The 15,308-nt window shown below is 35.6% G+C and overlaps 1 protein-coding gene across 11 annotated transcripts in view; it reads right to left on the bottom strand.

The window, feature by feature from the left end:
• Positions 1-15,308, bottom strand: part of LOC117336510 (liprin-beta-1-like) — a 169,060-nt gene that overhangs the window by 22,869 nt on the left and 130,883 nt on the right. For 8 of the 11 annotated variants that reach the window (XR_004534639.1, XM_033897117.1, XM_033897110.1 and 5 more), the window contains 8 exons: positions 13,508-13,639; positions 8,476-8,584; positions 7,463-7,537; positions 2,383-2,444; positions 1,830-1,914; positions 1,345-1,436; positions 872-917; positions 331-458 (listed from right to left, as the gene is read on the bottom strand). Coding sequence is in view for 10 of the 11 variants with exons in the window: in XM_033897117.1 (XP_033753008.1) it covers positions 331-458; positions 872-917; positions 1,345-1,436; positions 1,830-1,914; positions 2,383-2,444; positions 7,463-7,537; positions 8,476-8,584; positions 13,508-13,639 (729 nt within the window). In the remaining variant the exon portion in view is untranslated. Of the gene's footprint in view, positions 1-330; positions 459-871; positions 918-1,344; positions 1,437-1,829; positions 1,915-2,382; positions 2,445-5,408; positions 5,436-7,462; positions 7,538-8,475; positions 8,585-13,507; positions 13,640-15,308 lie in introns of all 11 variants that reach the window. The other 3 variants (XM_033897113.1, XM_033897114.1, XM_033897111.1) reach the window with 2 other exon arrangements.

Here is a 15,308-nt window from a genome sequence, read left to right as displayed (position 1 = left end):
CTAATCTTTGATTGGTTAATGTTACTTTTTACAGATGTTATTCACCGTTTGACTGGTGGATGTTACTTTTTATAGATGTTACCCACTGTTTGACTGGCTGATGTTACTTTTTATAGATGTTACCTACTTTTTGATTGGTGGATGTTAATTTCTATATGTTACCTAATCTTTGACTGATAGATGCTACTTTTTATAGATGTTACCCACTGTTTGACAGATGGATGTTACTTTTTATAGATGTTACCTACTTTTTGACAGATGGATGTTACTTTTTATAGATGTTACCCACTGTTTGACAGATGGATGTTACTTTTTACAGATGTTACCTACTTTTTGATTGGTGGGTGTGACGTCCTCCGCACTGTTTGACCGCTGTAAGCCCGTTGTTCTGTGGGAGGGGGTAGACATATTACTGGACGGTGACGGTGTGTGGTTTCCATTGTCCAGATGAGAGTGGACTACAATAACACACAAGTATCATAGGTGAAGTAATTTCTTAAGATGCAAGTTAAGCTACAAATATAAAGATGGCATAATGATAATCTTAATTTGTTTTAATTTCTTGTTTTTTGGTGTATTGATTAACAGACCTCAAAAATGGCCGATTCATCAAATACTCCTTTTCCTAATTATCTCTGTGGCTTATAATACCGTATATATACCATGGCTCTACAGTATGACTTTTCTCTTTCTTTAATCCATTTTACATTACATTCCAAATCCTACACTAGATAACTTAAACATAACTGGAATTTCCTTACAGGTCCACTGTACATATACAAATCAAATAGAGCCTGTATCACCACTTCCTCTATCATTCCAATGTTTCCTACAGTTGGTTAAAACAGAATATTCCTGATCCCTCACATACCTGGAGTACTAGTGGCACTTGGGTGGTGTCTGTCATAACCATCATGCTATAAAATAAAATATTTCTTATTAACGTCATTTTTAAATCAACTGAGCTTTGAAATGATAACTTATATAAAGATAAAAATTGAAAAAAGAAGAAGATACAAATTGAAAAAAAAACAAAACAAACTACCATCAAAAAGCACTATTAGAAAAGACTCCTGTATTCACCAAACCAAAATATATCTTCACTGATAAATGTAATCTCTAACAACATTTAGCAGTAGAGAATTTTTTTTCAAAATACACTGTATATGTTAGTCTTAACATTAACAGCAGGACGGTTGTAAGTACACTTTGGTTCTTGTGTACCTTCAAGTCCCGCCTGGGATGGGGCCGTTTTTGTCACATTTTGGGGGAAAGTAAATTAGTGATATTGGGAAGGGAATTTCTCGAGTAAGCTGCATGCAAATTGGATGAGACTGAGCCCACCTGGTCCCTGGGGACACTGTCAGAGACGGACGGGGTGGTAGAACTGGTTGAACTTGTGTCATCCTCTGCATTGATGATCATATCTTCTAATGCTGTAAACAAAAAGTTTTGGCATATCATAACACAAAATATGTTTTCAAGCACATTTTTTGGGAAACGGCTGGAAGAATAAAGTTTTGCAAAATCTTTTTTTTTTTTAAAGATGTGAAATTTCTTCAGAAACAAAAATTAATTTCAATAAGGGAAAATTGAATATTTATGAAATGATTCAATATAAATTTCAATAAAAGTTGAAGAGAAATCAATATTGAGTATTGTTTATGTTAAAGACAAACTTTTCTAAATAGCAAACTGAATTTTCTTTGATATCTGGGAGACACAACTTGTGTGTTTTCCTGAATTGTTACAGTCTGTAATTTTTCCATAACCTGATCCACCTAGTAATCATCGACTATACTTCTGTATTTACAACTGTGTATATCTACCTTTCCTTCCTTGAGCCTGTATCACCATTTCCTCTATTTTTCTGTAACGTTTTAATAATTTTCTTAATTCTTCTATTCTTTTATCCTGGAAAAGGAAAAAAAAAATACCATTGGTTGTGAAAAAAAAACAAGGGTTGTAAAAAAAAAAAAAATAATTACCAGGGGTTGTAAAAAAAAAAAAAAAAAATTAAAAAAAATCTTAAATCATTTGTACTACCATTTATCTAGACTGGCTCCCTGTCTCTAGAATATTAAAATTATAAATAAAATTTACCTTTATGATTTTGGTCACTAGGATATGTCTGATTCTATAATCTAGTATTAAAATTTAGTGGAGCAGTTTTAACAAAAAACTTAGGGGCTGGTGGCCAGTCTACCATTTATCTTGCAATAGAATTTTTATGGTACTGTACACAAACAGTTCGACAATGTTTTCTTTAATCAGTTTTCCTCTATCAGTATTGTAAGCCTTCTGAGGCAATACAAACTACATTGTAATTATAATGTGTTGTTTTACAGCATCATAAATATATCTATAAACAGCGCATTCTACCTTTTCCTGGTTAGAGTACATTAAGGCATCAACAGCTTTCTTTAACTTTTCCACCTCATATTCTGAAATTGAAATTATACCTTGTTAAAAAGTTAATTATCAGGACGTTTGATCTCCCTGTAACAGATTTGTACATGTCAGGTGTTAGGTACACTGTGGGATAAAATACATAAAGGAATGAAAGAGGCGGCATACATAATCTCGCTGACATCAGAGCTAAGATATATATATATAAATAATGACAAATATACCGAAAATAATGAAATGCATGTAAACTGATAATATAATGCATGACATAAAATTGAAATGAAAACTAAAGGAAACATACGTGTACTTATCTAACAGCATTTAACTCATATCATCAATGTAACTTGTCTGACCAAAATAAATCAATGAATAAAATGGTGTCCCTCTACTGACAAATGACTTGAAATGAGTCCAAAGCAACAAAACAATGAACAGCATGCAAATTATGAAAATGTGATCTTCAAAAGCTGGCCATAATTTCTATCAATTCAAGATACAATGTCATTTATGTCAAAATGTGACAAAAGAGAATTTTTGGTATAATGATTATGGCCAACTATTGAATGCATCCTAGAAGGAATACAAGTGTAGAGAAACCTTTCCATGCAATTCATCATACTCTGTATCTGAGATTACCCAACCAGTCCTACCCTTTACCGTCAAACTTTACCTAGGAGTTATAGACAAGGATTACCGAGTATCACCCAACCAGTCCTACCCTTTACCGTCAAACTTTACCTAGGAGTTATAGACAAGGATTACCGAGTATCACCCAACCAGTCCTACCCTTTACCATCAAACTTTACCTAGGAGTTATAGACAAGGATTACCGAGTAACACCCAACCAGTCCTACCCTTTACCGTCAAACTTTACCTAGGATTGATAGACAAGGATTACCGAGTAACACCCAACCAGTCCTACCCTTTACCATCAAACTTTACCAAGGAGTTATAGACAAGGATTACCGAGTAACAATGTCATTTTTTTGTGAAATCAAAGTATTTTTTTTATCAAGATCAGGATAAAAAGTTTTATAATTATGAGATTTTTGTTTAAAGTTGTTTCTGATTTTGTTTGGATGGCTAACATAAAGTAACTAATTAAGTATAAGGCTATGGTGTTATAATGATGATAACGGTATGAAATTACACAATGATGACAAGGCTATCATACTATTACAAGTGTACCTTACTGATACCAAATATGTATCCATTTTATGGATTTCTGTTAGTCTCTGTGATGGTACAGAATTCTACTACATTCATTCTTTTCAATTGGCTCTCATATATGGTGGCAGTAGTATTCAATTGTGATATGCATATCAAAAGAAACAACAAATTCTTTGAGACTCGAGCATCTGAGGAGGTCTGACTACTGGGAATCTTGTTAGAAAATCAACAAACTCTGATCACAGGATGTTTAATCAATAAAACTTTCATCATCACTTAAGCTCTAATAATTTACTGAAGTCTTAATCATTGAATCTCTGATCACCGAAGCCTAATCACTAAAGTTCTGATCACTGATATCTCGATAAGTAAAGCTCTCTTCATTGAAGCCTAAATCAGTAAAGCTCTGATCACTGAAGCCATCAATCACTAAAGCTCTGATCACCGAAGCCTAATCACTAAAGCTCTGATCACCGAAGCCTAATCACTAAAGCTCTGATCACCGAAGCCTAATCACTAAAGCTCTGATCATTGATTTCTCAATAAGTAAAACTCTCTTCATTGATAAGACAATCACTGAAGCTATGATGACTGAAGTCCTAATTCCCCAAAGATCTGATGACTAAAGCCCTAAACCCAGAAGCCCTAATGACTAAAGTCCTAATCACTGAAGCTTTGAGGACTGGAGTCCTTAACACTGAAGCTTTGAGGACTGGAGTCCTTAACACTGAAGCTTTGAGGACTGGAGTCCTTATATTAACACTGAAACTTTGAGGACTGGAGTCCTTATATTAACACTGAAGCTTTGAGGATTGGAGTCCTTAACACTGAAGCTTTGAGGACTGGAGTCCTTATATTAACACTGAAGCTTTGAGGATTGGAGTCCTTAACACTGAAGCTTTGAGGACTGGAGTCCTTATATTAACACTGAAACTTTGAGGACTGGAGTCCTTATATTAACACTGAAGCTTTGAGGACTGGAGTCCTTATATTAACACTGAAGCTTTGAGGACTGGAGTCCTTAACACTGAAGCTTTGAGGACTGGAGTCCTTAACACTGAAGCTTTGAGGACTGGAGTCCTTAACACTGAAGCTTTGAGGACTGGAGTCCTTAACACTGAAGCTTTGAGGACTGGAGTCCTTATATTAACACTGAAGCTTTGAGGACTGGAGTCCTTAACACTGAAGCTTTGAGGACTGGAGTCCTTAACACTGAAGCTTTGAGGACTAGAGTCCTTAACACTGAAGCTTTGAGGACTGGAGTCCTTAACACTGAAGCTTTGAGGACTAGAGTCCTTAACACTGAAGCTTTGAGGACTAGAGTCCTAGTTGATTACAAAATCTGATGGTCAAGAAGAGCTTATGCTGTTGACTTCACAATAAAGATAATAGCAGAGTCTGCTAATGTTTTATAACATAGATAAAATCAAAAGATAATGAGATATGATATTATGGTTTTGTGACAATTATATGATGTGACAATCTTCTAACAACGCTGAAACAGGTAGATGTGACAAAGACGAAATGTCACATTAAGATGAGACAGTGAGACATTTAGGACAATGAACAGACATTTAGGACAATGGACAGACAAAACAATAACTGAGACCATAATATTTTGATCCTGTGTGCAATTTCCACTAAGTCTAACAGTGATATAACTGGCCACTAATATTACAACATGATGACTTGATAATGTGACGTTACATGAGATAGCATCTATTTCTAAATGTGTCGCTAAACATAGCTAGTAGTGGGATGTAGCAGGTCGTCGACGAGACTATACATATACACTTATACCATGGTCAGGCGGAAAGTGTTAAACTTACCCCATGGTAACACCCTACGTCTATGAGCTGCTTGAAACAAAAAAAATCTATGTTTAAGAATGCTAAAAAAAGAAAATAATGAATAAAATTGGACTACAAGTATACATCATGCAGTTCTGGTTGTTCTAATGATGTTCTGACTATATATATGTGTAAACTAGACATGCCTCGAATATCTCACTTAAGTATCTGGATATATACTGTTAGATAACTCCTCCCCAGGACCTCCTATACTAATATTGTAATAATTCTGAAGTCTTGGTGTCCTGCTGACTCCCCAGGACCTCCTATACTAATATTGTAACAATTCTGAAGTCTTGGTGTCCCGCTGACTCCCCAGGACCTCCTATACTAATATTGTAACAATTCTGAAGTCTTGGTGTCCTGCTGACTCCCCAGGACCTCCTATACTAATATTGTAACAATTCTAAAGTCTTGGTGTCCCGCTGACTCCCCAGGACCTCCTATACTAATATTGTAACAATTCTAAAGTCTTGGTGTCCCGCTGCCTCCCCAGGATCTCCTATACTAATATTGTAACAATTCTAAAGTCTTGGTGTCCCGCTGACTCCCCAGGACCTCCTATACTAATATTGTAACAATTCTAAAGTCTTGGTGTCCCGCTGACTCCCCAGGACCTCCTATACTAATATTGTAATAATTCTAAAGTCTTGGTGTCCCGCTGACTCCCCAGGACCTCCTATACTAATATTGTAACAATTCTAAAGTCTTGGTGTCCCGCTGACTCCCCAGGACCTCCTATACTAATATTGTAACAATTCTAAAGTCTTGGTGTCCCGCTGACATCAACACAGGGGGTATTAGGTGTTTACATTCCTGTCCTCATCTTCGCTAGCCAAGGCTTCTGATTACGTTACACTCCACGAACCCTTGGCAGATATAGGCGTCAGTTCTGGCCCTCTAGCGGTGATTCGAAATTACCACCCTTCACGCATGACATTTTCGACCAATCAAAACAAGCGTTACCGATTTACTTCATCGGTGATGTTTACAAACACACATCGAGGTTTGGTGTCATTTCGATGAGATATGTGATCAATGACTTATATGAATTGATCAAACACTGCGAATGTTCCCCCAAAGATTGTGATTTTTGTATTTAGGTAAAATGCCATGACATAGTCGGCAATGTAGCTCTGTACTGGGTGCCGCATTTTTTGTTTACTGCGAAACCAAGCCAGAATGTAAAACGCGATTTGATTGGATGCCCTGGGATTTCAGGGCGCGACGGTTTGAACACGACTATATCCGCCAAGGGTTCGTGGAGTGTAACGTAATCAGAAGCCTTGGCTAGCGAAGATGTCCTGTCCTATGTGTCAATCATTTACAATCTAATTGTGTTTTCCACACATATCGCTTATTGAATACAAAATGTATATGTTTAAATTACATGGAAGATATATCTGAAGATTATAAGTGAATGATTTGATAATGTTATGGAATCTGTTAAGCCGGATTAAAAACATGCTTGATTTAAGGGATAAGTTGTTAAAGGCCCCGGATCATTTAGGTAGCCTGGAGATATAACTGTTTATGTAGATGTACTCAGTATTATCTAATGGTTATTTTATGAACAGATGAAACTAAAAGCAGCAATGCAAGTCAAAATGACATGCTAAAACAATTAACTTAAAATATTCATTAAAGCAAATTAAAATACATTTGTACTTTGTTTTTTGCTGGGTCAAGTCAGCAAAAGGACTTCCATAAACTTGAAATGAGGAAGGTTATAACTGGGAGTGGTCTGGTAACTACCTAAATACGATGAATACGATAACGACGAAATACGATGACCAAGCCCCTGTAGACTTATAATGATCAGGTTCCCTCAGTTTCACATTTACTGGTTAAGTATCCTTTTACCAGTGTGAAACAGTAGAATCAATGAAGAAAGAATAGATAAAGCAACATCTCCCTCAACAAGCCCACACCAAATGGTTAGATTCTGGGTAACAAAAACAAAATTAGTATGCTTCCAGGAAATTCAAAATGGTTGGTGGGGAAATTTGGTCAGCAGGCTACCAAAGTCTTACGTTTGCGTTTTAGTCTATCTAAAGTTTTCTCTTTCTCTACAGGGCGGTCACTAACATTGAGTAGAGACTCTGCTCCTGAAAACAAACCGACAAAGCATGATCATCCCCTCATGGTCTTTATTCCATACTTTAAGCGAATTTTGGGTCAAACCTTAAGCAAGTGACATCCAAGAGAGTCTGTTATTTTTCCTGAAATTCTTCAGTTTTCTATAGATCTCTTTCAATTCTGATGTCACAAACAGCTGCATATTGCATAAACTCTCAATCATTGTTTAGTAAGAGGGGTCACAACCCAATTTATAGTAGGAAGATTGTCTTTGAAGCAATATTCAGCAACTTTCTATGGACATTTCACAGTAAATTATAACCTTTTTGACTGATATCGATAAATGTAGGTGTCCTATTTTCTATATCAAATACATGTGTTAGAATGAAAATCAAATTAAACAGCCTGTTAATTATAGAGAAATACCAGTGACCATAAAGTTTTCAATAAAGATTTGAATATCAACAGCATTTTTTTCCTTTGAATAATTTACAGTTTTTAAAACTAAATACATGTATTAATCATAAACTGAAGCAATTTCAAGCAGGATCAGTTTGCCCGAATGGGAACAGTGTTAAAATAACTGGCAACAATGAGTAATGTTGAAAATAGCTAAAATCTTCTAACTTCAAAGCAAGCCATTTCTTTTTATTTCAAGGAAGCACATTGAAAACTGTGATGGTTAAATGTGATTGACACTGCAAACAAAGTGTGAATAGTTATCTCCCTTGTAGAATAGATCACACATTTCAGATGATCTCCCCTTACTTCATTACTTGGTCCCTAGGTTATATGAGTGTGAACATATATAACCCTATCAACACCGAACAAAGTGTGAATAGTTATCTCCCTTGTAGATCACACATTTCAGATGATCTCCCCTTCCTTCATGACTTGGTCCCTAGGTTACACTGAACATAGAGATAATTGCTGAAGCTCCCCAGAAATGTGTGGTAATGTAACGTACCGTTTGAGTCTGGGGTCAACACAGTACCATTGCGCACCAGTCGCTGGCGAAGCTCTGTGATCTCTGCATCTCGTAAGGCCAACTTGGATTCCACTTCCTTGATTTGTCTCTAATATTGAAATAAATATTATTATGATTAAGCGTGATTTTACATATAAATATAGAATTTAAGACACTATTTTTTAAACATTATACACAGTTTTTAAATCTAATACATATATTTCTTTAAAATACCTTTGTATCTCTTTATGATCTTCTTATGTTCAATATTTGTAACTTTTAATAATATACAGTGTCATTAATTATCTTTCCAAACTGAAAAACCTACATTAGTTCCTTTTTTCATTACTTACATATGCCACATGAAGATGTAAATGTAAAAAGGCCAAATTCATCTCTTTAAATTACAAATACAGGTATAAATGTATGTAAATCTGGGCCTAGAACAAAGAGGCTTCACATACTGTGTATCCATTAGGTAAAGGTGACCATAATTATATACCCTATTTTGATGTAATGATCAAGCCAGAATCAGCAGCACTTTCATTGTGGTATACTGTTTAATATAAGGGTATCAACTTTCTGCTAGGAACTGGCAAATATGTGTATTTCTAGGCATCATACAGCATAATGCTCTAAGCAGTAAAGAATGTGTAATGTTCTAAAATAAGTCTCATCCAGGAAGTAAGGATTTTCCCACCAGTATGGAAGTAATATACAAAGCAAGAACCCAGGTACACAGGTTATCTGTAATATTACCAACATCTGCAAGATATTTCTCTATAATCCAATATACTTCATAATATAAAATTCATATACACTCATAATTTCTGTACATACTCTCATTCCATTAATAAAACTGGGAATTGAATTAAATGTGTGTTATCTCTTCTGAACTTTGGTCACAAATGTTTTCCATTACTTTTTATCTAGCTAAAAACCTTCTTCCATTTCTGACAGAATTTACCATATGCTACGACAGATAAAGTAAACTATTTTCTCAGAATGCGCCAAAAACAATAATTTCATTATACCGCAACTGTGTCAATATATCCAGACAGTGCTTGCCAGTAATATCTTCATAAAGAAACCATTTTGTATAATAACTGGGAACTACCATGTAAATACCAGCCAATTCCCCCACATGAAATTATACGGGCTATAAATTATAAATTAGTAGAACAGAGAATTTTGGATACAGTTCCTAATATCTAGTTCCCTTCTACAGCAGTACTAAATGAACTCCGACTCAATAAGTCTATTTAACGAGCATGTCATATAGAGAATATGTATACTTCACCTGATACAGGTATAATCTATTTCAAAGAGAATATATCAGACTGGCCTTGTCTCTAGAATATCAAAATTATAAATAAAATCAAGCTTTAAGATTTTGGTCTCTAAGATATGTCTGACCCCAAGTTTCAAACTAAGGGGAGATAATATAGTACTAGAATTTAGCACAGCAATTTAACAACAAGAGATCCCAGAGGGATCTTGGCGCCCACCATTGAATGATCTTCATAGGTTCCATGTCAGATTGATCTTTTCTCTACTTTTCCCTTCATTTCACTAATCTGTGCAAATTGAGACATCCCTCCAGTACTTTTCAAACAAGGGAATCCTAGCTATATAAAAAATTTGAGATTTAACGATAATGGCTGTTTGTTTGCCAGGTTGTTTTCAGGTCCAAAAATGCAATACAAGGGACCAAGGGGAACCTACTTATGAAATTTGAGAAAGATCCATTCAGTACTTTGAGAAATAGAGATAACAAACTTCAATTGTCAAAATCCAAGATTCCTTAAATACTTTCTCAGAAATAGTGATAACAAACTTCAATTGTCAAAATCAAAGATGGCTGCCTGTCGGCCATGTTGTTTTCGGATTGGTCTCAAAACGCAATATGCATAACTAGGCACCAAGGGGAACCTTCATATGAAATTTGAGAAAGATCCCTTAAATACTTTCTCAGAAATAGTGATAACAAACTTCAATTGTCAAAATCCAAGATGGCTGCCTGTCGGCCATGTTGTTTTCAGATTGGTCTCAAAACGCAATATGCATAACTAGGCACCAAAGGAAACCTACATATGAAATTTCAGAAAGATCCATTCAGTACATTCTCAGAAATAGTGATAACAAACTTCAATTGTCAAAATCCAAGATAGCTGCCTGTCGGCCATATTGTTTTCCGATTGGTCTCAAATCGCAATATGCATAACTAGGCACCAAGGGGAACCTACATATGAAATTTGAGAAAGATCCCTTAAGTACTTTCTCAGAAATAGCGATAACAAACTTCAATTGTCAAAATCCAAGATGGCTGCCTGTCGGCCATGTTGTTTTCCGATTGGTCTCAAAACGCAATATGCATAACTAGGCACCAAGGGGAACCTTCATATGAAATTTGAGAAAGATCCCTTTAGTACTTTCTCAGAAATAGCGATAACAAACTTCAATTGTCAAAATCCAAGATGACTGCCTGTCGGCCATGTTGTTTTCCGATTGGTCTCAAAATGTAATATGCATAACTAGGCACCAAGGGGAACCTTCATATGAAATTTGAGAAAGATCCCTTCAGTACTTTCTCAGAAATAGCGATAACAATCTTCAATTGTCAAAATCCAAGATGGCTGCCTGTCGGCCATGTTGTTTTCCGATTGGTCTCAAAATGTAATATGCATAACTAAGCACCAAGGGGAACCTTCATATGAAATTTGAGAAAGATCCCTTCAGTACTTTCTCAGAAATAGCGATAACAATCTTCAATTGTCAAAATCCAAGATGGCTGCCTGTCGGCCATGTTGTTTTCCGATTGGTCTCAAATCGCAATATGCATAACTAGGCACCAAGGGGAACCTACATATGAAATTTGAGAAAGATCTCTTCAGTAATTTCTCAGAAATAGCGATAACAAACTTCAATTGTCAAAATCCAAGATGACTGCCTGTCGGCCATATTGTTTTCGGATTGGTCTCAAAACGCAACATGCATAACTAGGCACCAAGGGGAACCTTCATATGAAATTTGAGAAAGATCCATTCAGTACTTTCTCAGAAATAGTGATAACAAACTTTAATTGTCAAAATCCAAGATGGCTGCCTGTCGGCCATGTTGTTTTCCGATTCGTCTCAAAACACAATATGCATAACTAGGCATCATGGGGAACCTTCATATGAAATTTGAGAAAGATCCCTTCGGTACTTTCTCAGAAATAGCGATAACAAACTTCAATTGTCAAAATCCAAGATGGCTGCCTGTCGGCCATGTTGTTTTCTGATTGGTCTCAAAACGCAATATGCATAACTAGGCACCAAGGGGAACCTTCATATGAAATTTGAGAAAGATCCCTTAAGTAATTTCTCAGAAATAGCGATAACAAACTTCAATTGTCAAAATCCAAGATGGCTGCCTGTCGACCATGTTGTTTTCCGATTGGTCTCAAATCGCAAAATGCATAACTAGGCACCAAGGGGAACCTACATATGAAATTTGAGAAAGATCCCTTCAGTACTTTCTCAGAAATAGTGATAACAAACTTCAATTGTCAAAATCCAAGATGGCTGCCTGTCGGCCATGTTGTTTTCCGATTGGTCTCAAAACGCAATATGCATAACTAGGCACCAAGGGGAACCTTCATATGAAATTTGAGAAAGATCCCTTCAGTACTTTCTCAGAAATAGCGATAACAAACTTCAATTGTCAAAATCCAAGATGACTGCCTCTCGGCCATGTTGTTTTCCGATTGGTCTCAAAACGCAATATGCATAACTAGGCACCAAGGGGAACCTTCATATGAAATTTGAGAAAGATCCCTTCAGTACTTTCTCAGAAATAGCGATAACAAACTTCAATTGTCAAAATCCAAGATGGCTGCCTCTCGGCCATGTTGTTTTCCGATTGGTCTCAAAACGCAATATGCATAACTAGGCACCAAGGGGAACCTACATATGAAATTTGAGAAAGATCCCCTCAGTACTTTCTGAGAAATAGCGATAACAAGAATTGTTTACGGACGGAGGGACGGACGGACGGAGGGACGGACGGACGACGGACCACGGACGCAGGGCGATTTGAATAGCCCACCATCTGATGATGGTGGGCTAAAAATCTTGGTGGGGGCTGGTGGCATGGCCAGTCTAAATATATACCTGTATATATTTTCTCTTAAATATCTTACACATAAGCATAAATTATTATAGAGAATATATACACTTTAAATCTCTTACACACAAGCAAAAACTCTTAGACAACCATAAACTGTTACATTGGAGATTCTTTACCAACCATTTTTGTACACTGGTAATAATTGTTATAGAACATTCGTTAGTACACAATACAGTATAGTGCCCCTAACCACACCTCAGAATGTAGTTGTCACGTACACTTGTTACACCTCCAGCTCTGGGCTTGAGAGGAGTAAGAGATGGGGCAGTTGACAGAATGTGACTTAAGAGCTAGACAAGCACTACTCTACCATATATATTGATGTCACTTAAAGGAGTACACTCCACTTCAACATACACTCAAGATGGAAAAAAAAACATTTCACTTCATTACACCTCAAGTACTTTCACTCAACTTTTTCCATGCCTCGATCAATGTGATCTGGGATGAAATGTGTTTGTAATGCTTGTAAAAAAAGTATGATTAAAATGAGGAGAAATACCTGACAAAATTCTGTGAATCAATATACAATGGAACCCACAGTGCAATTATATAGTTACTACTGAAGTCTGGTTCTGTCTGGTCTAAAAAAGTATTATTATTAAGATGTGAAATTTATAACACTACTCTAATAATTAAATGCACATTTCATACAACACTGTATTGATGATAAATGTTTAATTTTACAACTTAATCCTCAAAAGTAACATATCCTGTATTGCGTCTATTATGTTGATTAGTATTAATTTAGGGTCATATGGAGCTGAATATGTAGTTGTCAGATAATAATGATTATTATCAAAATATTGATCCTAACAATTAAAGTGATTTCCAGATACTGTGAATATGAACTCTACAATACCTGAGAGATTTTCAGTCGCTCATCTAGGTCCCTCCTGTCCTTGTCAGAAGAGGCCAGCTTGATCTTGAGGCTGGATATTTCCGCCATCATGTCTAGTTTGTGCGTCTCAAGTGACGTCCGCGTCAGGAGTTCCTGCAAAATAAACATTTACAACATTAAGAAATTGTTAAAGTGGGAGGAAATATTCTCAAGCAAAGTTAAGCTGATATCATTATCTGAAAATATATCATGATGAAGAGCCATCAATCAGTAACACAACATTGGCATATCCATGGAAACCAATAATTGGAAGAAAAGAATTATGAAGTCTATCCTGTTATTAAATTTAAGAGGCACAAAAGTAAACACCATTATTTTTTTTCGTTTTTAATTTTATCAAAACATTGAAGACAAAACTAGACAGTTTGGTAAGTTTTGAAAACATGATAAAAGATCCTATTCATCTCCATCTTTATCAGAATAAATGTGTAATGTCACAGTCACCATATCTATTCTGTAACCCAGAGGAGCAACAGTCATAATATTCAACTAAAACTAGGGGGTGGGTTTATTGCATGATAATGAAACAGCAGTTACTAGCTTTTTTTTTTAATTCAGACATAGGTGGTCTTATTTATGATCAGGCATAATTAAGCTTACTGACAGATAATTACAGCAACACTCATTTAGAACTAATGATCAGAAAATAACTGTTCCTGATATCAGATGAAAGAAAAACAAAAAACAAAAAACAGAATACATATGTATAAGAATTTTGCTGTTTCTTCAAGTAAATCATGAGCAATACCATGAATAATCAGGATGCTCCCTCCATCATGGAGACTTGCCAGGTACAAACATACATGACACATATACATCATACATGTAATGTTCTTATATTATAAGTAAGATTTTTCAGAAAATAAAATTAGACAAAATCCTCAGATTCTGCGTGCAGAACAGGAAACAACTTTCTGATAAAACATGTAAAAATATCCTCGAATCAATATAGCAGGTATGTATAACGCAAGTCAAGATCCAGATTTCAATTGGACCGCATACAACCAGCTGAGAACCTCTCTGGCAGAGGTCCACGTATATTACACTTCTTCACCCATTATATAAATAATGCTTGTTACAGTATATAAATATACTATAAACTGTGCCACACAGTGAAAATCAAAGTGGAAATCGTGGTTTAGATAATAAACTTCACACAGTAATTATTTAGCCCAAACAGCAACAACAGTAACAACTTTGCCTTCATAACAAAACTTATTTACCCCAAGGTAAGTATATTTCAGTACAGTGATTATATGTATATCATAATTCATGTTTTTACAATCTTGTACAAAAATAGCATAAAAATCAATTTTATACTATTTGTATACAATCACCCCATTTACATAAGTGGGGTACTCACATTAGATGTGTGGTTTTGATAAAATTGCTATTTCACAAACATTTTATACAAATATCATGATCTGTCAACTTAAACAATAGGTGTATTATTTCTTCACATAGGTTTCCCATCAAACATTTGATTGAAGCAAGCTTTAAATCTGATCGATGTTACCATGTCAGTTTAATAAAGAAAGTTTATGATCATGAACTTAGATGAAGACACCTTGTCAGGATTCCCTGGGCTCTTGAGGGGATATTGGCCTGGGGAAAAAATATTGACCTTTTTGATGACTTATCTATGTGTAAACTCATTTATTTCTAACTGGTGCATGATGCTACAGATTGTCTCCCTTCAAACTTGAGATATCTTTAGGGTTCAGAGAACCAACAGAAAACCAGACATGGCATCTGTCAGGAT

Source organism: Pecten maximus, chromosome 10 (genome assembly GCF_902652985.1).
Source record: "Pecten maximus chromosome 10, xPecMax1.1, whole genome shotgun sequence".
In the NCBI taxonomy this organism is placed as follows: Eukaryota; Metazoa; Mollusca; class Bivalvia; order Pectinida; family Pectinidae; genus Pecten; species Pecten maximus.
Note: the sequence above shows the minus strand (reverse complement) of the source record. Positions and strands in the feature narration are given on the sequence as shown.